This window comes from Cololabis saira, chromosome 10 (genome assembly GCF_033807715.1).
Source record: "Cololabis saira isolate AMF1-May2022 chromosome 10, fColSai1.1, whole genome shotgun sequence".
In the NCBI taxonomy this organism is placed as follows: Eukaryota; Metazoa; Chordata; class Actinopteri; order Beloniformes; family Belonidae; genus Cololabis; species Cololabis saira.
In genome coordinates this window covers 23,966,387-23,991,108 of record NC_084596.1, presented here as the reverse complement: position 1 = coordinate 23,991,108, position 24,722 = coordinate 23,966,387, and the positions used below count along the sequence as shown (strand labels likewise).

The window sequence follows — 24,722 nt, the reverse complement described above, 5'->3', positions numbered from 1 at the left end:
ATAATTCTGCCAAAGAGGACTAAGATCACAGACAGTGGGACATGAAGTACCAGGAAAGAGTGGGACATGACAAGATAGTGATGGGTGCAGTTTGGTGACTGTGATGTGTTGTAGTGTATGTGAATGAGTGTATAACGTGTTGTGTTGGATTAAAAGGAGACATAGGACAACCAGGTATTTGCAAACAGAAGAGGACAGAGAAAAGGGAAGACGTATCCCCTTTACAGTTGTTTAATTAAAATAAATAAATAAAGGGGGCGTCCATCCATCCATTATCTATACTCGCTATATCCTTTGCAGGGTCACGGGGGTCTGCTGGAGCCAACCCCACAATTTACAGCACGTCTGTCTGCACATTGAACAGTAACATGACCATAGAGTCTTAACCTGTCACAAGAAGACAGCGGTGGAGTAGAGAGGCTGCTATGAACAGAGCTGTAAAGACATGGTTTAAATGGGAGCTGATGTACTGTATACCAGTGTCACAAACATGTCACAAACATTTAATTAATGACTGTCATGAAAGGTGTAATTCGCCAGCATTGAATCTGCAAAACATGATGACATAATAATAAATGTATTCATAAAGTTTTACAATTCTGAAATATGTTGCTGTTATTGTGTGGTTATGGATTTTAGCATGTTTATCATATTATAGCATGTTTTCTGTATTGATTTGTTCTCATTTCATCAGACAATGCAAATGTGACATTCATATACTGTGCAGCTTTAATAGCATGTGTCTAAGTCACTCTAAATTTGTATTGAATATAAATGTTTGGGATGAAGAAACTTTGGATAAGCCACATTCTAATATGGTGGCAATATCATATAGGAAGTAGATGTTTACAGTAAATTTGAATTAAGTAAAGACCAGCTTGATTACCTGACTTGTTTCACTAATAAGATAAAGTAGGTTGGTATGTTTTTGTAACTATATCGTAAGTTACGGATGTAACTATGGTTCTGTGAATTCCTGGATGACTGCCAGTGGCAGTAAACAGAGTGGATATGTCTCCTCGCGCTCCGCGCAGGTCGAGATTTAATAACAACAGTGTCACGTGAGTGACGTGTAGGCTACCTGTGCGTCTATAAATACCGCCCGGTAGACTACATCCGGCCTCCCAGAATCTTCTCGCAGGAAGTTCGGAGTGACCGGTGTGACTGGCAGTCATCCAGGAATTCACAGAACCATAGTTACATCCGTAACTTACGTTCTGTTTCATTCCTTCCAGACTGCCAGTGGCAGTAAACAGAGTGGATGACTCATACCAGCACTGTCACGAGGAACAACACCCACCTAGTGGTCAGCCGCAGAAGCCAAAGGCAGAACGGCCGAAGCCAGCGTGGACCCAGAGGCCACGTTAAGGCGATAGAACCTGGAGAAGGTGCATGGCACCGTCCAGGATGCCGCTGCACAGATCTCAGACAACGGTACCCCTCTCATTGCCGCCCAGGAAGTGGCCACACCCCTGGTGGAATGACAGACAACGCCTGAAAGGGCAGGTCTACCTGCCACGTCATAAGCCTGTTTGATTGCTTCAACAATCCAGTGGGAGAGACGTTGCTTCGACAGGGCACGGCCCTTGTGAGCCCCCCTGTAGCACACAAACAACTGCTCAGAGCGTTGAAAGCTCTGTGTTGCCTGAAGGTAGAGCCGCAACGCCCGGACCGGGCACAGCAAATTAGCCCGCTCCTCCAGCCGGGACTCAAACGGGGGAGGATGGTATGCTGCCAACTCTATGGCCTGATTGGCATGGTCAGGGGGTAACACCTTTGGCAGGAAAGCGACATTTGGCCACAGGGTCACTCCTGAGCTGTCTGCCTTCCACCGAAGGCACGTAGGACTGACTGAAAGGGCGGGGAGCTCGCTCACACGCTTGGCAGACGTAACAGCCAACAGAAAGGCGGTCTTCCATGACGTCGTCCTCAAGGACCCCCCTGCCATAGGCTCAAAGGGTGCCTCGCCCAAGGCCTGCAGGACCAGCGGCAGGTCCCATGCTGCTGCACGCTGCACTCTGGGGGGGCGCAGTCTCCTGGCACCCCGCAGAAACTGTGCCACCCAGTAATGCGCACCAACTGGTCTACCATCGATGTGGCCATGGTGGACAGAAATAGCCGCTACGTGCACCTTCAAGGTCGAGGCCGCCCGGCCCGCCTCAAACAGATACTGCAGGTACCGCAGTACAATTTGTAACGGACAGGAGATGGGGTCAAAACCCCCGTCCCTGCACCAGGAGGAGAAAGCGGCCCAGCAATGCGAATACACCCTTCTTGTGGAAGGAGCTCTAGCATTCTGCAAGGTCTCACATACCGAGGGCTCAAGGTGCGTCAAGAATGACCCTTCCCTCTCAACGGCCAGGCCCAGAGTTGAAGGAGGCTCGGAGAGGGATGCCATACCTCCCCGCCCAGCTGGGACAGGAGGTCCGACCGTACTGGGAGCTGCCAAGGCTCCCCGTCCAACAGGCTGAGGAGCGTGGAGAACCAAATCCTCGAGGGCCACTTGGGCGCCACCAGGAGGACCCTGTGACCCGATAATCTCACCCTGTGAAGCGTGGGCATCACCAGGGGAATCGGAGGGAACGCATAAAGGGGGCCTCTCGGCCAAGTGTTGGCGAGAGCGTCCATCCCGAGCGGGGCACTGGTCTCTGCCAAGGAGAACCACAGTGGACAATGAGTCGTACACTCCGAGGCGAACAGATCCACACGGGCTTCCCCGTATCGATCCCAAATCATTCGCACCACCTGGGGGTGCAACCGCCAGTCCCCTGGGGGCAGCTGCCGGCGTGAGAGGGACTCCGCCACCACGTTGGCTCTGCCAGGGAGGTGCATTGCCCTCAAGGAGGCCAATTGAGGATGAGCCCACATCCACAACCTCCGGGCCTCGTTCAGGGAGTCCAGCGACCTGGTTCCCCCCTGGTGGTTGACATGAAACACTGTCGAAGTGTTGTCTGTCCGGACGAGGACATGCTTGCCCCTGAGAAAGGGCAAGAAGTGCCTCAGCGCCAAGTAGACAGTCCGGAGTTCTAGGACATTGATGTGCCGTCCCCGCCACAGAGGGCCCCAAACCCCCTGGACTGACCTCTTCTGCCATACCGCACCCCAACCCTGAGGTGAGGCATCTGTTGTCACCACCTCTCGCCTTGAAGGGACTGAGCCGAGAGGAACACCGTGCAATAGAAAGGTGCTGTCCCGCCACCGGTGGAGATGAATAAGGCACTGGTGTGTAACCTTGACCTTGACCCACCTGTGAAGGCGAGGGTCCATCTGGAGGCTGTTGAACCACATCTGCAGGGGGCGCAGGTGCAGCAGCCCCAGAGGTGTCACAGCCGAGGCCGCCGACAGCATCCCCAGCAGTCGGAGCCATGCGTGGACGGGCAACCTCATCCCGAGGCGGAAGGACCGTAGCAGGTCCTGAATCCGCTCTGCCCGCTCTGCAGTAAGGCGTGCCTGCATCGATACGGAATCGAGGGACAGGCCGATGAAGGTGGTCTGCTGCGTAGGACGCAACAAGCTCTTCTCCCAATTTACCGACATGCCCAGAGCCTCGATATGTGTGAGGACCCTGGATGTCATCAGCTCCGCCTCCTGGAGCGAGGGGGCGCATATAAGCCAGTCGTCCAGATATGGGAGAATCTTTACTCCCGACAGGCATAGCGATGTCAAGGCCGCCCTCATGCATCTGGTGAAGATGCGAGGAGCCAGGGACAGGCCGAAAGGCAGGACGGTGAACTGGTAGGCGTGGCCTTGAAAGGCAAAACTGAGAAACCGTCTGTGGTCTGGGTGTATTGGGACGTGAAAGTAGGCGTCCTTGAGGTCTATGGAGGTGAACCACTCCCCTGGAGTGACAGATTGAAGGACGTCGCGTGTACGCAGCATCCGAAATGGGAGGACCTTCAGGTACTGGTTCAGACCCCGAAGGTCCAGCACAGGCCGAAGAGAAGTGTCTTTCTTCGGAATGAGGAAGTATGTTGAGTAAAACCCACTGCTCTGTGTATGTGGGTGAACTCTTGTGATGGCCTTTTTGTCCAAGAGTTTGGCTATCTCCTGTGACAAACACAGGGCCCTCCCGCGGTCTCTGACCGAGGTTTCCCTGACCCCGGAGGGTGGTGGGGGCCGGCGGCGGAACTGCAACCTGTAGCCCTGGGACAGTGTTTTCAAAACCCATACATCTGGAGAATGGGCTGCCCAATAGGCCAGGTGCTGATGTGAAAACCTGCCCACCGCCGGCCCGAGGCCCTCATAGAGTGCCTCGAGGATTATTTGGGGGTTTGGGGGGACGCTGGTGTTGCCCCTGCACCCGCTGAGACCGGCGAGGTGGAGGGTGTGCGCCCCTGGGCTGACGCCCACCACCCCCAGCAACCCGGCTGTGCTGCCAGGGCTGCGGAGGGGGGCTCGGGGGATGTGAGCGGCGCAGGTCTTGTGCGCCCCGTCTCCTGGAGTGCTGAGCTGGGGGTCCCATGCTCGCACTCCGACGACCCCAGGCCTCTGATGCCTGACCCGACTGCTTCCTGCACTCCAACGCCTGTTCTGCCTCTGGCCCAAACAACTGGCCCGGCACTACCGGAAGCTTCCGTAGCGTCTGCCTGCAATCATCAGACATGGGTGCCTGCGCCAGCAAAACCTGACGCCGCGTCACCACCAGGGTGGACATCAGGCGGCCAAGCTCTCTGGTCATCAGCCCGAAGGCTTGGAGCGCAGCGTCGTTAGTGTCACCCAACTCCCCGCCCTCATGCTCCGACTGCAACATCTGGGACTGGGCGAGGAGGAGCACGGAGAGGGAGTTCCCAATGCGAGCCATGCGGCCTGCCGCATCATAAGCCGTCGAGAGAAGGCTATCCGTTACCCGGCACTGAGGCCTAGGACAGCGAGCCTTATCTTTGAGCGCCTCATCTGGTGAAAGGACCAGTGAGGTGACACACGGGTCCACGGGAGGCATGTGAACCAGGCCATGTTGCTCCGCCTGGCGCATGGAGGCCAAAGTCCTCGCATCCTTGCCATGGTAGGCAAACGCCTTTGGATCTGCCCAGCAGCGCCGCAGCTCCTGCAAAAAAGCAGGCGAGGGCGGGACATCAAAGGGCGGGGCTACAGGAGTCCGGCGAAAGAATGGGTTGCTCGCCGGTTGGGCAGCGGGCGCATCATCCAGCCCGACCTTAGCCAGGGCCGCACGCAGTGTTGCCTGCAAAGGGCAGGGGCCCTCTCCCAGCTCAGTGCTCCCAGAGCTCCTGAGGGATGGCTCCGAGCCAGCCTCTGCCTGTATGCTAGCTGGGTCAACCACCAGACACGGCAGCTCAGGGGAGGGATACTCGCCAGAGCTAAACACACTGTCACGGCCTTGAAACATGGAGTTTGAAGCCCTGGTAGACATAGCATCGTCTCCACAATCTGACTCCCAGGGGACCGCCAGAGGTGGGGAGGGCAGAGCCCGCTCCCTCACTAAGGCCTTAAGCTGCTCCAGTTCAGCCCGTAAATCCTCCATCTCACTGCGTGAGGGAGCATCCTTCGCCTTCTTCTGCGTAGGGCCACTGCGCTCGTCATGGGGCCCCGCTCTGCGCTTGTCCCGGTGCTTTTTGCGGGAACCTGCACTGACATGAGCGGGCCCAGAGGCTGGGAGGTCGCTCCTAAAGAGGAGGCCTTCCACCTGACGCAGCCGGTCCTCTCTCACCGAGAGCGGCAAAATGCTGCAGTTGATGCAGGGGTCGGAGAGGGCCTCCCTCAGGTGCCCCACCCCCAGACACTGGGGGCACAATTCATGGCCATCCTCTACCAACAGTAGAGTGCCACACGATGTACAAGCCATCATCGCTTCCTCCAAAAAATAAAAGGGTCAAGTTAGGAAATCTGGGCGAGAACCGAGACTCGATCAGAACATCTAACAGACTCCTCACACCACTGTTCTTAATCCAAACAATTCAGTGTGGAGCCAGGCAATCCAAGCGAGAACTGTGGCCGCCACAGAACGCGTCCGGAACCTCTGGACTAGCTTTTTTTTTTTTTTTTTTTTTTTTTTTAAATTTATATATATATATATTTTTTTAAAGCTTAAGTAAAAAATACTTACCAAGCCAGGCTAGGAACCAACAGACGAGAGCAGTGGGCGGACCACTGAACGCGGCTGGGACATCTAGCATGTGGAGGAATCAGCTCAGCACAAACAATTCAAGACCGTTTGTGTGGCTGGGGAGCGAGCCAGCCCGACACACGGGCGCTCGGATCCTCCCGATGGAGAAAGGGAGAGGTAAGATGGCTTGACAGCCACAGCCTTAGAGGGCACAACGTGCGCTCCGACCAAGAGTCACAGGCAGGCTGTCAAACACCACCAACATGAGTTGAGCTTACCTCCCCGAACCTGCAGAAAATATAGATCCGAAACACGGATCTACGGAGCGATTAACCAGCGATGTACGTCAGATTAACAGCGAGAAGATTCAAGAGGCCGGATGTAGTCTACCGGGCGGTATTTATAGACGCACAGGTAGCCTACACGTCACTCACGTGACACTGTTGTTATTAAATCTCGACCTGCGCGGAGCGCGAGGAGACATATCCACTCTGTTTACTGCCACTGGCAGTCTGGAAGGAATGAAACAGAACACCATACAATCCACATGCACAGTAAAGCCTAAACTGTTCCACACCCATGCCAAAGTGCGAATTGGACTAGAAGTAGTTTATACAGAGCAATAGTAAACTGATTGTTGCATAAGCTGTGTGGTCCAAAATCCCAGAAGAAACATGTAAAAAAGGCTTTAGAAGTCACAGTAATTTCTGCAGTTGTAAATAAGCATCTACTTTGCAGGGGCATGAAAAGAAATCATAGGGGAATTTTTAGAGAATAGGTTAATGAGGTCAGAATGCAGAAACCTGTTTGAACACCAGCATAAGACCACTTTAAAGAGCATTAACAATTTATGATATCCTATTCTGTGGATATAATATAATATGCTGCCAACTCTTCCTTTAACCCCCTCAGCGGATTTACACACACAAAATATAATGCTTTTAAAATGTAAACACTGACTAAACAAAGTCTTTTTTTAACTTATCCAAACAAAACTACGAGATAGGGATACACAATATTAAGAATATTGTAATCTGGTGTGTGGATATTTTATTTTTAAAGCTTTAAAAAGCTAATATGCCAATGACATCAAGCATCTCTAATTATGAACCTTCAGGTGTTGATCTTGGCTGGCGACATGTCCAGATGTATCCTTGTGTTTTTCCTGAAAGGAGCTGGGACAGGTTCCAGTAGATCCCTGTCACCCTGAATAGGAATAATCAGGTAGAAATAATGGACAGATAGATGGATGGATTCATTGAGGGTGTTTGAGTATAAATCAATACATTTTGCTGTGAGGAAAATAATATATAAATCCGCCTCTGGTTGTGCACCTAATACTTTTGCAAAATAATATAATTAGAAAGGAAGTGTCTTGTAGGTAATGAATAGCTTCTGCATTGTCACAATTTGCATGCAGGATTGAAATAAATGATCATGATGGTTCCTGGGTGGCTCTGCAAACATAATATTGCTTTTTTTATTTACTCACTTAAGAACTCTAAGCACATATGGAGAAAATGTTTTTTTTTTACAAGCACTCTTACTAGACACATTTTTATGTACAGTAATCACTTGCCACATATTGTGACATAAAACAGCCATTCTCTATACATTTATCAAGATTTATGTGACATTTGGCTGTGGAAGCTTTGAGGAGGAGACATTTTTTCATGCATTTATGCAAAAAATGTCAGTCTACATCAAAAGTGCAAAACTCTATTCTCAAAAAGAACTCATTCATGTTATAGTTGTGTCAAAGCTTTGCTGTTTTCTTTTACAGGAACATGGGTAACATTTGGAGGTCAGATCTCTGACGAGGTAAGACTTCATGTTAAATGCATTATTCAGCTGTAATAGCGTAAAAGCAAATGTTGCCTTTTGTTATTTTAGACCTAGAAATACAACTTATAACCAGTTTGCCTTTTTATAAGCTGTGGAAGCAATTTAGTTGAACTATATATAAAATGGTGCAGATATGATTACACCAGAGTAATCATTCAGTTTCATCATATGAGTTTTCCAATAAAACAGCAAGCCCCTGTTGGCTCCACCAAGGCCAAATGGTCAGTTCTCATTCCTCAGTGTCATACTTTAAGAAGTGGAAGATCTTGGCAGGGAATTGCCAAAATGGACAAATCTTTGACTGATGACCTACGAGACAAAATGATGCACAGAGACACAAAATATGGCCAAAACAAAAGAAGTAATAGATACAGAAGATGAATTTCATCTTGTTACAAATGGTCTTCCAATGTGATCCCATTTCACCTCCTGAATAATGTGAAAGCACAAGAATTAGGTCAAAAGAGTCTGGAGAGCATATTGTACAGTAAACAACTTTAATCAACAAGCAGCCAGCGACCATGTGTATCTAGCCAGCAAACACATTTACTTTCCAACTTCTCCTGGGAATTTCTCCTCTTTTTGAAGAGTAGTGTGGGTAATAATTAGTAAAGTTTATTTCATCACATTGAGGAAAACTTTTCTGGCCTGTGTCAGGTGGCAGAGCAGCTGATGACTATCGCCTATGAGAGTGGGGTCAACCTGTTCGACACAGCCGAGGTCTACTCCGGGGGGAAGTAAGTTATATCTCCCATTTGGAATCATTTTCACAGCATTGTTCTGGTCATGCCTGCTCTTATCTCCATTTAAAATCAGATGTCAGCAAGGCATAACCCCAAAGTAGCAATGATGCATTTGAACAAGCCTGCAATGAATAGATTTTGTGTCTCAAAAGGGATTTAAATAATCTTAACCATCACCGGATGTTTGTGTCGATAGCTAATCTCCTGGCCATGCTTCACCTGATAGAGTAATGCAAGACATGTTACACCTGTAATGATATGAATATTAATTTCAAGGCTGCCGGTGAGTCTCAACCATACAGTCTAAGAAGCATTCATCCTTTATCTTGTATTTCCTCCGGTTTTTAATCAGTGCAGTAGATGTGTGGTAGATAAGGTTTACGCTGAGATCTAATCTCATTATTTTTTGTGTGCATTGTTTCAGCTTTTGTTCATTTATGTATTTATTTATTTATTCACAGAGCAGAGATAATCCTGGGAAACATCATTAAGAAAAAGTGCTGGAGGTAAAGTGTGTTTTCTTTAAGTCCTGACAATATGTTTTGTCAACATTTTAATACATTAAATCCTGCACATCCCATTTCAAATCCATGAACTTCAATCTGCTACTATTAGAGAAATTGCTCCTCTGGGAAGGTTTTCGACAAGATTTTGGAGGCTGGCAGCAGAGATTTGCTCCCATTCTGTCACCAAGGTATTAGTGAGGTCAGGCACTGATGTTAGAGGATAAACCTGGCGCTACGGTTATTACAAAGATGCTAGAAAATCCAGCTCTCTATGGATGTTAAGGCTGCATGAGGTCACTTAGAGTAGAAGTGGTAAGGACCAACGTGCTACAGCAATGGTGGAAGTGTATCATTGTCTTAAAAAATATTCCAACCTTTTCCTAGAAACCAAGCATACACAAAATGAAAGGTGAAATTAATAACACAATTAATCTCATTAGAGTGCAATGTTCTGCTTAGAAGCCTTGTATTCATGTTACTTTGACTCATGCCTCCACCCACTTTAACACACATGTCCTTGGCAGTCTCTAATGACTACAAGTGTAAGTGTAAGACGAAGCCTCCATTTAAAAAAAAAAAAAATGGCACAAAGTGGTTTGAGAGATAATAACATAAAAAGCCTTAGGTACTGAAATGGCCTCCAGATTCCCTACATCCCAATTCAATCGAGCATCCATAAGATGTGCATGAACAGTTCCAATCCTCCAAACTAAAGGACCCAAAGGTTCTGCTGCCAACCTCTTGAAGACCCAAAGTGTTTAGGGACACACAGGGTTAAGGTTGTGAAAGGATATATTTGAAGCTGAAAACTGTTCTTATCCTTAACCTAACCAATTAGTTTTAGTCTCCAGACTCCTGTTGCTCATCCAGCAATCCATTATAATACCCGAATGTAACATCACTCACAAATAATCTTTATGACAGCTTTAATATTACAGTGCTTTGGGTGAAAGGCAGGTGCATAACTTGGCCAGGCATCCAGTCCACTGAAGAATAATGATAGATGAATTCATTTAAAAACAAGAAAACTTTTACCACTTCACAGACACTCCCGTCATGTCTTAGTCTAGTTGACAAACAGCTCTGTGTCTCGAACCACAGCCATAAGTGTATAAAATCATAACATCTACAGTATATTTTTTATTATTTTATCATTTGTTTTTTAAAACTAATTATATATGTTTTTAACCTGTCACAATCTAAACATTAAAAAACAAGAGAAAAATGCTAATGTAAGGAACTATAAGTATAAAAATGCCAGGACTAAGAAAAACAGTGAGCATGGTGTGTCTTTAAGATTGTCGTGTCTTAGACAGTGAAGGAGGTGGAGGGCGACTGATGCCTCCCGCCATCCCCTCCCTCCTTCTTAGTGTCAAATGTGTACATTGTCATGCAGTCATCAAACTGTCACATTGTGATGAGATTGCGAGACATACACCAATTCTTCAGAGCAGCATAATGAGATTTTGAGCCTCATCACACAGCAAGATGTATAAGCTGCAAGCTGCACCTCCACAGTAAAGTAAATAAGGAAAATTGAAATATGCTACTTTGAGTCTATTGTGAATCTGAAAGGTTTTGCACATATGACTAACCTTGCTCTTATAATTCTGTAGGACATTAGATTAGTCATTAAGCTAATTCTTATATAAGAGCACAATGTTAAAGAATTCAAGGTTTTCAACTGATGATAATGGTAGAAGAGGGCACTAAGTACTACATTTTGTAATAATAATTTAAAAATCAAAACATTTCAATTAAAAAGCAAAACATTCAATCACGCAATGGTGGAAAAGTAAATAAATAAAAGATAAGCAGTCCACTGAGTAATTAATAATGCACATCTTGGATCACCTCAAAGTTAAATAGGGGGTTGGCATTAATGCAAGGCAACGCAAAGCCAAGTTTATTTGTATAGCACAATTCAACACAAGGTAATTCAAAGTGCTTTACATCAACATTAACTTTCTTTGAACTGTACTGGTTAAAATTAACTACATTTTGTGAAAGGAAAAATAAATGAGCTAATACATAAATAAATAAGTTCCAGTATCATTCCTTTATTTATTTTTTAGCTCCCCAGATTTGTGCTGGAGGCCTTTTGTTTGTTAACACTGCTGTTTTTCACTCTCGTGTTATTGAAATAAAGAAGCCTTAATCAAACAGCCCAAACTATTCTGCCCATATATTTATTGCAATATAATTATTCTTAAAATGTTTCTGTGTTTCCACTTTCAAGCCTCCTACATCGTGAGATGAAGTGTTGGAAGGTGCAGTGGGTGCATCCATCTCATCTATTTTATCATATGTGGAAAATAAACACGAGTTCATGAACACCTTTATGAAATCTATTATTCAGAGCTCTGTATGTTAAATTAAGCAGGTGCTGCAGACAAAAGTTCTTTCTCCATTTGAGTGAACCTCAGATTTATTTGAATGATACATAACTTTTATATTATGTGGATTATATGCATGAGCATACCCCACATGCCACTTCTGGGCAGCTAAGGCTTATTCTTTGCCTGTTTCCCCCCGCCCCCAATTCTCATTCTATTTAAATTATTTGATGCTGAGTGAGCTATATTGTAAAAGTTCAAAGCCAAGACTTCCTCTGTAATACCTCATTGTGGATGTGTGGATGAAAAAGGAGCACAGCATGTCTGTCACTTCTCACTTCTCACGTCTGAGGATCTAAGGTCACTGAAGGACACTTCACTATTGTTGAGCTTTTCTTTGTCTGTCTCACTGACTTGTGTACATGTTCACATCCACGAATATGGGCACTGTGATGCTTATGTAAATATATATTTTTGGGAACATCTTTAAACAACTTTTTGGCTTTTTGGTGTCTCTGTCTTCCATCAGGAGATCCAGCTTAGTGATCACCACGAAGCTCTACTGGGGAGGAAAGTAAGTGTGTGTGCAAACATGTTTTTGTATGTTTATGTGGATTTTTTTCTCTTCTTATTTTGAGAACATCTGATCAACAAATAATAGGACCTCAAACTTTTGTTTTACCATGATATGGGATTAACATGTTTTTGGAAAACAGCATGCAACCACATTTTGACGACACACTTTAAAATCATGGCAGCATAGACACTCTCTAGCTCCCTTTTGTTTACTTTCTTCACCATTCTCAGCCCTCTAGCTAAAGGTCATCTCCGTTTCGCTGTCATGCTGAAATATTCGGTGTTCAGTCTACATTACTCAATTTCCTCCTCTTTCTAAACATCTCCAGGCTTTTACTTAGGGAAGCAGGACATCCACCAGTCCATCCACAATCTTCCTCTGGTTTTCTTTTAGTCTGATGTAGCTCAGTAGACTAGGGCCCAAGAGGGATTTTGTGAATTTAATTTAAGCTCATCTCCGACTAAGATCAATATATTTCAGCTTTCTTTCCACCCCTGATGAATTTAGAAAACAACTACTTAACCCACAACTGAGTGAGCTATTTGCATATTTGATAGATGTCTTCTGATGCATATCCATTGTTATTTGCACACAAACGGAGAAAATCTGACAAGGAGACTGAAACCAATACAAAAACTAAAATGCAGATGGATATAGGATAAAGGATTGTCACACAGGCAGAAAAATAAGGGCTCGTTAGACAGGACAACGTATGCTTTGAGTTTCTTCCCTCCCCTATTACTGTTTTCTGTAGTTGTTTTGTGCCTGTCTAAGTCTGGGGAATTGCAAAGCCCGAAGCAAACAACAAAGGTAGTTTTTCTGTCCCGCAGACGACAAGGCTCCTAAATTGACAGAAACAAGTTAATTGTAGTCCAGGCTTTTCTTTCATTAGTTTGTCCACATCCGCATGACATATTTAAGGTGAGCCTGACCTGCCTTCTGGCTAATTTAGTAAACTGACTTTAAAGAATGAGCAGCAGCATTGCACTCTACCATTTCTGACAAATCAGCTGACCAATCAGAGCAGTAATGGACATTCAGGAGGGCTACCCTTAAAGAAACAAAGCATTTCATATGGACGATAACAAGATGTGTTGCAGTAATGTAGACAGCATATCTGTGTATGTAAATGTTTATAGTCTTAGAGTTCTGCATCTAATGGCTATGATAGGAAACATTTGGTTTGAGGTGTTCTACGACACCATGTACTGAATCAGCCTTTGTCTTTGAGACTTCTTTTCACATCCTTCTCTCCTGTTGCAGAGCAGAGACAGAGAGAGGCCTCAACAGAAAACATATAATTGAAGGTAACAAGTCATTTTCCTCTCATTTGCTCTCTTCTACATATCACCCCCATCATCACCCTGAGCCCTGTCACACCTCTTCCTTTTTATGACTTTCCTTCCTCTCTCACCAGCCCGTTTTCCACTTCCTCTCATGTATTTGATGTAGACATGGCACAGTTTGAAAACCGTGTTAACCAGCAGTACATCACCTTTCGACATCATCCTTTTTCATCTGCAGTACCTTTCCATGTGTCTTTCTATCAAACTCTTTCACCTTACTGCTGGCAATATTTGTAATATACATGCTGTTCTCTTTGTTCTCTTTGGCCCTTTGTGAGTAATTGTAGCCTCACTTAAGCTTCAAGTAGTAAAACTTTCTCCTCCTCATTCTCACTAAACTCGACAGTCTATAGCGCAATGCACCTTTTTCAGTGACTCAGCTCTCTCCCATGTTATTAGCATTCACTACAGGCTCTACAACTTTCCCTCCAAACAAGGGATGGAGAATACAAAAGAAAGGCTATAGCACATAGGGATGGGGACAGAGAGAAAGAAGGTTGCACTGAGCAAAAGACCACGCGGGAATGGAAAAACCATATCATCAATTAACTAAACCTACTTCACTTGTTAATGATATAATTTGTGAGAGATAGCTCCCCGTCACCATCGTTGAGGTTAATGCTTTAGGTGATTAAAACGTCTGCTAACGCTGTCCTCTATACCAAATGCCTTTGATTAGTTATGCTTCATGTTCTTGCTATGATAAGGTGATATACATAACTTAACATTGTAGATTAACAATGCAGGAAAATCTCAAAGTTTCTCCAAGAACTGGCAAGTCTGTTCAGCAATTTTTTTTTACTAAACTGCATGATGGTTTCAGCATTGAAAGGAACTTTCGTACCCAACATTTTTAAATACATTATTCAGCACAGCCAGTAGAATAGCTTTGCAGTTCGACATCTTTTCTTGGTTCCAAAAATAGACCCTGTTCACAGCCTGTGAACTTGAGTTAATCCAACAGCAGAAACTGCTCATGATGATAGTGCAGGCTCAGAAAAGATCCATGTACTGTAGAGGGTGTTTATGTGATTGTGGGAGTATGGATGACAGGAGAAAGTATCAGTGGTTCTAAGAGTGGTATAGGGAGCGTATAACTTTCAATTGGGATTAGTGGGTGACGAAGAAGCTACTGGCACTAATCAACCATAGTCACACACTTACTTTTCTATGTCTGCTGTCCTCCTTTGCGAGTCTCATGAGGGGGCGTTTCAATCCTCATCTGGTATTCTTTGTTCATGGAGGCTGATCTAGTTCAACAGATACTGATTGCAACCCTTTCTTCTGATCACATATCTCTTTTTGAATAGTTTTGTTACTCTTAACAGCAATAGCTTATATCTATGCAACAGGGATCGAGGATTGTACAAATGTGATGCTTTTTACACCCCTCAAACAGAGTGTGAGCACAGCTTATAGTGTAAAACATGGAACAAGTTCTTATTTCATGCAACCTTACAAAATAATTGCATTCAATTAAACATTGTAATGGGTGAGGTTTGGGCCCAAAATCTGGATAATTATCGTAAATCATTTTGGTTAATTCAGGTTAGTGATGTTATTGGAGTTTATTTAGTTTGGCTTGCGGTCTGAGATTAAGTGGATTTGACAAGATATCCATTATTATTGTAGCAGACAAATAAGTAGGCTGTGCTGTGGTTGGGTACCAGTGAGTCTTGGTAACAGGAAAGTTAAAGTAAGTAAACTCGCAACAGCTTACAGAAAATTCGATAATACTTGACCAAGATTGACTGGCATTTCACATTTTTAAAATCTGCGAGTGTGTGGATGCAGCAACTAGTTATTTACAGAAGACGTTAGTAATAACTGAGGCTACAGCCAGACCCTCACACATCAGACACAGTTTAAATAAGTACACAGCTTTTGCAAAAGCTGACAGAAATGTGAAAGAGCTGTGCCTGGTGCTAAGGCAGAAACAGCATGCATGACTGTAATCCTCCTCCTTTGAGTTGCCTCCCAAAGGAGGAACACAGAAACATTCCTTGGGACCATGATCCTGTGAGTCTATAAGGAACGGGAGACCTGACCCTGATGTTGGACAGTCAAATGCAGATTCCCATTGAAGGGAGTCCAGGGTAAATCCTAAGCAGCAGGAGGTGCTGATTTCTGCCTCAGTCCTCTCATCTTTTTTGTCTCTAATACAGTGTAGGATGCCAGAATGTCCACTGGCCTTTGGTATTGGTATAATTATTACTCAGCAAATTAAACTGCAATGTACTCAGCACACCAAGTGAACAGAAGAATCTGTAATAGGACAGAAAAACAAGCATCTAGTTGTCTTTCTTCTTTGGAGGAAATAATTAGTCTTGTGAAGTCTTCCGAGTCTCCTAATGATCCAATTCCATCTTATCTTTTTAAAGAGGTTTTTTCTAACTTGGAACCTTAAATGGTCAATAATATTAATAGCAGTTTACCGAATGGGATTGTACTTTCAAGTTTTGTGCATGCGGTAGTAACACCATTAATTAAGAAGTCTGGCTTAGATTCCTCCATATTTCAAAACATTTTAGGTCCATTTCTAAACTTCCTTTCCTTTTAAAAGTTCTCAAGAAAATTATTTCCTACCAGTTGATTACTTTTTTAGAAGAGTACAATATTCTGAGGTGTTCCAGTCTGGTTATAAACCCAATCACAGTTCTGATTTGGCACTGTTGAGGGTTTTCAGGAGAATTTTTTCAGCCACAGACGCTGGTCACTGCGTTGTTTTGGTTCTGTTGTCAGAGTTTGTCCGAGAATTGTGCATTCCTAATCTGGTCAACTAATGCCTGTGTAGCTGGCAGACCTTCAACCCTGCTCTCAAGATAGGCTCTGCACTCCCCCTCCAGCTGCTGCTCAGTCTTGTAGGCCATGGTTGGCAAAGGTGCAAAAGACAGTGTGTCTGCTGAGATTACAATTTTACATGGAACTTGGATGTTAATAAAACTGAATCAAAGCAGCCTGAGCCAAAATCTGAGTCTCCATACGAGGAGATAGAGTGTTACGAATGGTTTCTGATCAGTTTGTATGGTAAAGACCCCAGGCCCAGCAGGCCCAGGTCTACAGCCACCAACCATTCCAAAGACATTGCTGATATTAGCATATATCAAACCAATTGGGAGTGTTTACACTTTACGTGTTGCTTTTGAACTGTTTTCAAATTAAATGCTGGGTTTAAACTGGATTGCAAGTTGTGTGGAATTTTGGCAAAAAGACTTTGCAGACGTAGATGTACCTGACTAAATATGACAAATCAGATGTGCATGCAAAGCAAACTGGATCATAATATGTGACAAGCAAGACACAGCCAGAAGGGGCTCGGGTCGCATGTGACTGTCAACTGTCATTTTTTTCCATATTTATGAAAGGTTAACCTGTCAGGATTGTCTTTGCCCTGTTCATCCTTTTTTCTCTGACCTAACAAATATTTTAAGAGACCTTTTCTGTCACCTTGTCTCAGTTAAGCAGGGATTACCATGGGTTGAGTGTATTGAAAGCAATGTATTTTTGGTATAAAGTCTTTGCTGGAGCTTATCTTCTTAAAATTGTCAAATGAATAGTTTAACAAATTAGACTGAGTTATATCCACAAGTTGAAGGTGATTTCTATGCAAAGTTCGGGTAGATTCCACCAATAATTGCATGTGTAAGTCAATTCAGGCATTGCAGAAAGTACTCAAAACTCATGACTCTTATCAAATGCCGTTCTTTGGTTTTTCCAACCAAACGCGTCCTTAATATATTCCAACTCTCTTCATTTCAGGTTTAAAGGGCTCCCTCCAGAGGATGCAGCTGGAATATGTGGATGTGGTTTTTGCCAACCGGGCAGACGGCAATACTCCCATGGAGGGTGAGTGATGGCTGACCAGAGCTCATGGGGGTTGTGGAGGGATGAGGTAATGACAATATATGATGGTCTGCAACAAATTAAGGTGAGAAATACTCTCTGATACTCATGGCCTTTGCGGTCAAATGGAATGGTTTTCCTTGGGCACTTACGCATACACTACAAGTAATCTGACAAACTTGCTTCATCTCTTGTCCTCTATTTTTGTCTGCCAATCTCAGTCTATTTCTCTTCTGTCTCTGCGGGATCACTAGGATCCACAGGGTCTCTGAGATGCACCAGCTCCGAGCCTACCCAGCTTTTCAGAAGAAGGATTATCTGGCTCCTCTGGGAGTGACTGGTGTATTTTGGGCTGGTCTCATTAGATATGAGCCCTGCTGTGTGCTCAGTTCCTTCAACGCTCTAGTGCAGCCCTTCTTACATGTCTACCTTCTGCCATCATTCATTGCTTTTTAGGATTCCTAGTGTGTTCTTAAATTACTTTTTTGTCTTGATGTCACGATCACAGAATCTTGGACTCTTTTTTTTTCTTTTCACACAAACCCTCATCCACAGGTAGTGCTTCACTGAAGGAATGGTGTGCCACCGATCGTCCATAGCACTTTTCCATTCTCTCCTCCTTTGCCCCCGTGTTTCCTCCCGTGTGAGGCAGCTGACTGTGGGAGGCCAATCTGTCATACTTATCGTTCCAGGGGCCTCGCTGTCACTGTTATTGCTTGTGATTGGCAGATAAACCCTGCAGTATTCTCTGTCAAACCTTCTAATAATTTGGTCATGCAAATAACAACACTTAACAGTTGACAAGTGATGTCTAAAAAATCTCATTTGATTGAAAGATTAACTGATTAAGCATCTGACAGAATGATGGGAAACATGCCAGATGAAAATGATGTAATTGCAATTAGAGTGATATGCTAAAATGTTGGCACCCTTAGTCAAAATGTAGACTAAGTGGTTTCCAAAAGGAACAAAGTAAAACATTTATGTTTTATTTTGGTTGTATACTATTTTACGTAGGATTTCTGTGAAAAACAGTCCAAGAATTTCATCAACCATGAACTATTCTTGGCAGGCTGAATATTTAAACCCTTCAAAAGACTTTCAGAAGGATTTTTCAGATTATGAACATGCACAAATGGCTAGCAGAGTAAGCAAAATAAGCATAAGATTGTCATTCCTGCATCCTCCTGGCAAAATTTTGCATCAGAATTTTCGAAAATTAAATTGTAAGTAAGCTGGTGCATTTTGGAAATAAGCACTGTCCACTGATAAAGTTTAACAATTGCTTTTATCAGCTATGAACACATATAGTCTATGTTTTGGGGAAGAAAGGGAACAGGATTTATTTCAAAGAGCCTCACTCTACCTCTTAGGTTGGGGGGTTGCGTAATCATGCTTGGGCTTGAGATTCCAGTTAATATCAGCTACAAAAACTGCATATGCATGAAATGTACCAAAGTGGTCTCAGTAAGCACTGACAATGCAACACTCCTGAACATTTTTATTGAGATTCCTTCTAACTCTATTACCTATCTAAATCTGGTCATATTTTGTTTTATCAGCAATTCATGTACTACCAAACAAATTTGTATTAGATGGCTTCAGGATATTCGCCGAGTGCTTAAGCAACAGCACTGTATATATTGTAATAGTTTATGTCTGCATCAGTAAAATACATGAGTAAGCGTTTGCGTTCCCCATGTGTTATAAAAATGGCAGTTAATGCTAACCAACAGGCACATCTGCATGCATTTGTGTTTTTTTTTTACTTTAACTACATCCGACTTGGTCTGAGACAGCTTGTGTCTGCCCCCCTCCGGCACATAAAAAGTGATGTCATGGCATAGAAGTCTGCCTCCGTTTCCATCATCTCTTCCCCCCACTCACCCTCCTCTCCAACCGTGTCTCACTACAAGTTATTGTCTCTTTTTTTTCCTTTGCAGGGACAGAGTCAGTGTATCATACATACAGTATACATCTTCGACATTCCTTGCAATTTGCTCATCCGTCTTGCATTTCTTGCACACCTCTTTACTGTTGAGGCTGTCAGCTACAAAGATGAGGGTGTGTAGAAGTTCTCCCTAAGCTGACATTTCATCTAACACGTCATAAAACTGTGTCATTTAAGAAATACTCATTACAGCAGATGTGATGGGACGGTGCTTTCAGGAGAAGAATCTATGTCATGTCAATTCATTATATTAATAGATAGACCATAGCCTGCAGAGCAGACTGTCCAAGACAGTGTTCCAATTTATTTGACAAGTTAATTTGAGGCAATTTTATTTCCTCTCCATTCCAATGAATGTGAGAGAAACATTAACATATGGAGAAAATGAGGAAAGGAAACAGATGTGGATAGTGTGTGTTGAATGTTTTTTGTTTGTTTGTGTTTGTTTTTACACCATCTTTGCTGCACTGTGCAGAAGGGACACTGCCATACCTGCTGCTGAAAATGACCAAATGTTCCAGACTCAGAGGCGTGTTGCTGCTGTGAGAGGGCTCAAGGACAGACAGATACTGGCTAACAGCCAAACAAGTTGCTGTTGTGTGCATACAAATGAGTGAGCTCTGGAGATGTTAGCAGGTGGATTTTGTTTCCATTGTACAGAGCCAGTTTTCAAATCTGTTACTATTGTTGCAAGCCTTTGTACTATACACAAATGAACTGCTGGGCGCATAACTCATCCCAATCTTTTCATCTAAATTGTGCATTAGGCTTGCATATGGGGGATAATAATAAAAGTATATTCTCCCACATGCATATGCATTCACTGAAATCATCACCCACATCCACCTGTTTCAGGGTTCATTGAGAGTGCAGAGTTTATGCTGTTTGCTAAATATCTCACCTGTCCTCTAAAGTCAGTGTGGTTTATGCTGTTGGAGATTATGACTCACTATGGCTTAGTGGAAAGTAGCTTTATGTGAGGATATTGATGTTGCTGTGAATCAAGTCTTCTTTCCATCCTGGCTCTGAACTTGATAAGTCATGTACAAACTGTTATGAAGTATGTTCACATCTGAGGTTCTTACTTGATACACATTTTTTCCTTCTATCCTTCTTACATCCCTCCAGATCCCCCCTCCCACCTCTCCAGAGCAGATTTACTGTTATTCCTTATTCTCCCACCTGCTTCACCCACACAGACTAGCTCTCTGTCTCTCACTGAACTACACTTTGGTACAAAATGAGGACTACCAATGAAAATCATTCACTTTTTAAAAAAGAAAATCACACTTTGCTCTGTTTTTTATCCTCATCTTCACTCTCCCGTCTACGATTTTTTGCATTGTGATAATGAAGCAGTAGCTTCAATAACTGCAATGCCGCCTTGTTGTCCTCTTTTTTAGCAACTATAGTATTATCTATCTATGCCATATAAATGATAGTTATGCAAAATACTACCTCTATTTCCTTCAGTTAGATGTCCTTCACCTAAAAATCTACTTTGACAAAGTAAAAAGGTTTTTAAGTGTTTTGCAAAACACTATTTTACTTACCTCCATCACATAAAACAACATCACTACATCCTCTGGCATAAACACACAAATGGCTGAATGTCATGTGGCTGCTCATTCGGTTCGTAACTTGTTATGATTTGTTGTCCAGCAAGACCAACATTCTGCCAAGGCCGGTAAAGTCTTTTCATTTCACTCCTTCTGCATTCGAACACATCAAATATTATGAGCCAAGTAAATAATTTCTACTAACCCATGACTTCTGAAAGAAGCGAGCATATTTCCGTAAAACTTCCTGGCAATAAATGTTCTTCCACGCTGCATTTGTAGTGCCATCCGCTATCAGTTATAAACAATACACTCATGCTCTCTTAAATCATTTTCTTTCACAGAGATAGTGCGTGCAATGACTCATGTGATAAACCAAGGGATGGCTATGTACTGGGGGACATCTCGCTGGTCTGCCATGGAGATTATGGTAAGTAATTAAAAAAGACGGTAAGCACTCCGCAACAGGGAACATAAGATAAATGAGAGCCAGTTGTACGCTGACATTTATTTCTTTGTTTTCCCTTTTGTAAAATTGCAGGTGCTTATTTAAAACTTTAAAGCACATCCGTAAACAAAACTGCTTTGCTTATCACTGCAAAGATGTTTTTTAAGGCACACGTAATAAAGAGAGTGGTTATAGTTTAAAATAATATTAGTGTCCTATAAACATATATAAATTAAACATCACCTAAGTAAATATAAGATACATTAATTTTACCTAACTCGTTGGGATGTCATTTCCCACTGCAAATCAAAGAAGTGACATTTAATTCAGTTCAGTTTGATTCAATAAGACTATATTAAAACGATTTTTCTCTTTCCACTGACTCTCTTTCAATCATTCCCGTGAAATATGCCCAGTTTTCTTTTTACAAAAAAAGCATTTAAATGAATCTAATATGACCTATTATGTGAAAACACTACATCATATTTAATGCAGTGTAAGGATAAAAGGCTTTAAACATAACTGTCAGTTTTGGCACAATTCTTCTTCTTCAATATTTTTCACCATCTGGGTTGTTTCCTATTCCCACTAGGAGGCATATTCTGTGGCCAGGCAGTTTAACCTAATTCCTCCGGTGTGTGAGCAGGCTGAGTATCATTTCTTCCAGAGAGACAAAGTGGAAACTCAGCTTCCAGAGCTTTACCACAAAATAGGTAGGTGTGTGGTAGGTTTCCCCTGCTGTCAAACATTTTCATATAGAATAGTTAGAGATTATCTTCCCCTGTTGCTCAGTAATCACTGTGTGAACACAGGTGTGGGTGTCGTCTCTTGGTCACCCTTGGCCTGTGGAATTATCACTGGAAAGTACGAGAACGGCATCCCAGAGTCCTCAAGAGCTGCAATGAAGGTGCAGATTAAATTTCCTTGGACCATGTCTCCAGAGCGTTATATCTGAACTGATGATCTAGATTAAACATTCACAAAACTATCTTGTTCAAGTTATTTTTGCCTGATTTTGAGGTGCTGTTAAGATGTTTCCTCTTTTACTGCTCTCCAGCCATACCAGTGGTTAAGGGAGAAGATAATGAGTGAGGATGGGAGAAAACAGCAAGCAAAACTAAAAGAACTGACTCATATTGCGGAGAAACTTGGATGTACTTTGCCACAGCTAGCCATAGGTAAAAACAAACCTTTTGTTTACAGCTGTTAATGTATTTCAGCCCGGGTTCCTCAACAAGGTCATGCACAGTAGTCAATACATCGGCCTGCTATTCAAAGGCCTTTTTCTAGTGTCTGCATGAGTTTGGATGGTTTAGTTGCAGATAAGCCTCTTCATAGGACATCACCAGTCAACCCCCATTTTTAAGTGCATTGCATTCAAGAAAATTGCCATTTAAATTATATTTATTTAATTTAATACTTAAATCCATCATGAACATTATCCTGTTTCTTTTAATATTCGGTCAAGTGATCGATTAAATATACTTGACGGTAAAAATACAGTTTTAGCTAGTCACGATTCATTTGTGAAAGGACTGCATGATGTCCAGAAGAGTGGACAGATCAATAACTTGCTCAAATGAAAATGAATATGAAGAAAACACTACATCATTGGTAAATAATTGCGTTTGACAAACGTTTTGCACCGTTTGGTAATAATGTGTGCATGGTAGAGGTCAATAGAGGTCAATACAAATATGAATGCTTTCTAGGACTAATATTGTGATCTTGATCTGTAGCCTGGTGCTTAAGGAACGAGGGAGTGAGCTCAGTGCTCCTGGGGTCCTCCAATCCAACCCAACTAACAGAAAACCTGGGAGCAATTCAAGTATATTTTCAAGCATTTTTTTTTGTTTCAAATAATTATTTGATTTGGTCTTACAGAATTGTCATTTATCTCATTTCCATTGTTTTGTGTATTTCAGGTGATTCCAAAGGTTACGGCAGGTATTGCCACAGAAGTGGATCATTTACTAGGCAACCGCCCACATAGTAAAAAAGACTACCACCATTAGGATGGACCCCCGCATAGTGAACTATGCTCAAAAAGCTTATCAAAGCTCACTCTTCACAGCCATGGCACCATAAGTGTGTGTCCAAGAGTGCTTGTGTGTGTGTGTGTGTGTGTGTGTGTGTGTGTGTGTGTGTGTGTGTGTGTGTGTGTGTGTGTGTGTGTGTGTGTGTGTGTGTGTGTGTGTGTGTGTGACTGAGTAATGTGTTCTGCTTGGCTCTTTCCGTTCATCAAGGTAACGTGAGCTACCTGACAGTAAAGCATGCATGCTACAGCTATAGCAGCAAGCCACTGGACTATTTAAAATTTGGAGGATCCACTGAGAGAATTTCCTTCCTTCTTCCACTCATTAGAAGGAACATAATGAGCAGAAGGTGCTGAACTGTAATTAACAGAAGAAAAAGATTATATAGGGTAATAAAGAAATATCACTTCATGTCGTATCATTATCCACCATTATACATGAGTTTCAATGCACGTGAAAAAAAAATGTATGACCTCTAAGCATCTGATTAAGCTTCTGAAGCCTATGACAGTGCCATGAGCACATATAAAATGGCCTGTACCAAAATGTGTCTGGTGTTACAAAAATCTAGTTCATTTTATGTCTGTAGCTTGTTAAAAAGAATCAGTGATGATATACATATATGTTTCAGCCTTCTTTATGTTTTATTTACTTTCTTTTTTTCATGTTACTTTCCAGTAATGCAAAAATACTGCAGAGGACTGTGTTTTCCTACTGTACCGACTGTTTTTACTCAGCAAGACTTTCTGTCGTTGGCTATTAGGTCTGATTCATTTAATTTGTGTTGTTGATAGAACATTTGTCGTTGAAGCTTGGGTGATGATCCCTCCATTGGAAGATGTGGATAATAAACAATGACATGTGGCTAATGAGCAGACAAAAAAGAAAGAAAGGAAGAAAGAAAGAAAGAAAGAAAGAAAGAAAGAAAGAAAGAAAGAAAGAAAGAAAGAAAGAAAGAAAGAAAGAAAGAAAGAAAGAAAGAAAGAAAGAAAGAAAGAAAGAAAGAAAGAAAGAAAGAAAGAAGAACACCATATGGAGCCCTGCAGTAATTGCACTTGGAACATGCAGTGTTTTTGCCCTACTGCTCCCAAAGTGTAGTTTTATGTAAAGGGGATCTCTTTGTGTTCTGTTCATTGAAATGTATATTTATGGTGTTGTTCATCAGATCTGTGCATCACAATAAAAAAATAAAATAAAAAAGGTGATGATTCTAATGTAAAATGTTTTGCACAGTATAGTTATTTTTTTCTAATATAAATTCCAGCTTTTTTCTTTAAAATCATGGACACATTTTTTCCCATAACTAAGTCAAATAAATGAAATAATCATAGGATATCTATTGTTGACTTACTGTTTGTATTGTTTAGGCTGTAAAATGCGATAGGAAAAAAATGAATTGAAACGTCTGTAATGTTCTGTTTTAAAATATAAGTGTATAGTCAAATCATTATCTTGTATTATGTATAGTTAG

At 42.7% G+C, this 24,722-nt stretch overlaps 1 protein-coding gene across 3 annotated transcripts in view; it reads left to right on the top strand.

Moving 5' to 3' along the window:
- Positions 1-24,486, top strand: part of kcnab1b (potassium voltage-gated channel subfamily A regulatory beta subunit 1b) — a 48,285-nt gene extending 23,799 nt beyond the window's left edge. For 2 of the 3 annotated variants that reach the window (XM_061732173.1, XM_061732172.1), the window contains exons 4-15: positions 7,845-7,882; positions 8,564-8,643; positions 9,111-9,155; positions 12,021-12,065; positions 13,332-13,375; positions 17,174-17,260; positions 21,112-21,197; positions 21,808-21,928; positions 22,028-22,122; positions 22,273-22,393; positions 22,955-23,043; positions 23,141-24,482. In XM_061732173.1, the coding sequence (XP_061588157.1) occupies positions 7,845-7,882; positions 8,564-8,643; positions 9,111-9,155; positions 12,021-12,065; positions 13,332-13,375; positions 17,174-17,260; positions 21,112-21,197; positions 21,808-21,928; positions 22,028-22,122; positions 22,273-22,393; positions 22,955-23,043; positions 23,141-23,230 (941 nt within the window). In that variant the 3' untranslated portion in view covers positions 23,231-24,482. Of the gene's footprint in view, positions 1-7,844; positions 7,883-8,563; positions 8,644-9,110; positions 9,156-12,020; positions 12,066-13,331; positions 13,376-17,173; positions 17,261-21,111; positions 21,198-21,807; positions 21,929-22,027; positions 22,123-22,272; positions 22,394-22,954; positions 23,044-23,140 lie in introns of all 3 variants that reach the window. The other variant, XM_061732170.1, reaches the window with a different exon arrangement.
- Positions 24,487-24,722: the final 236 nt, after the last annotated feature.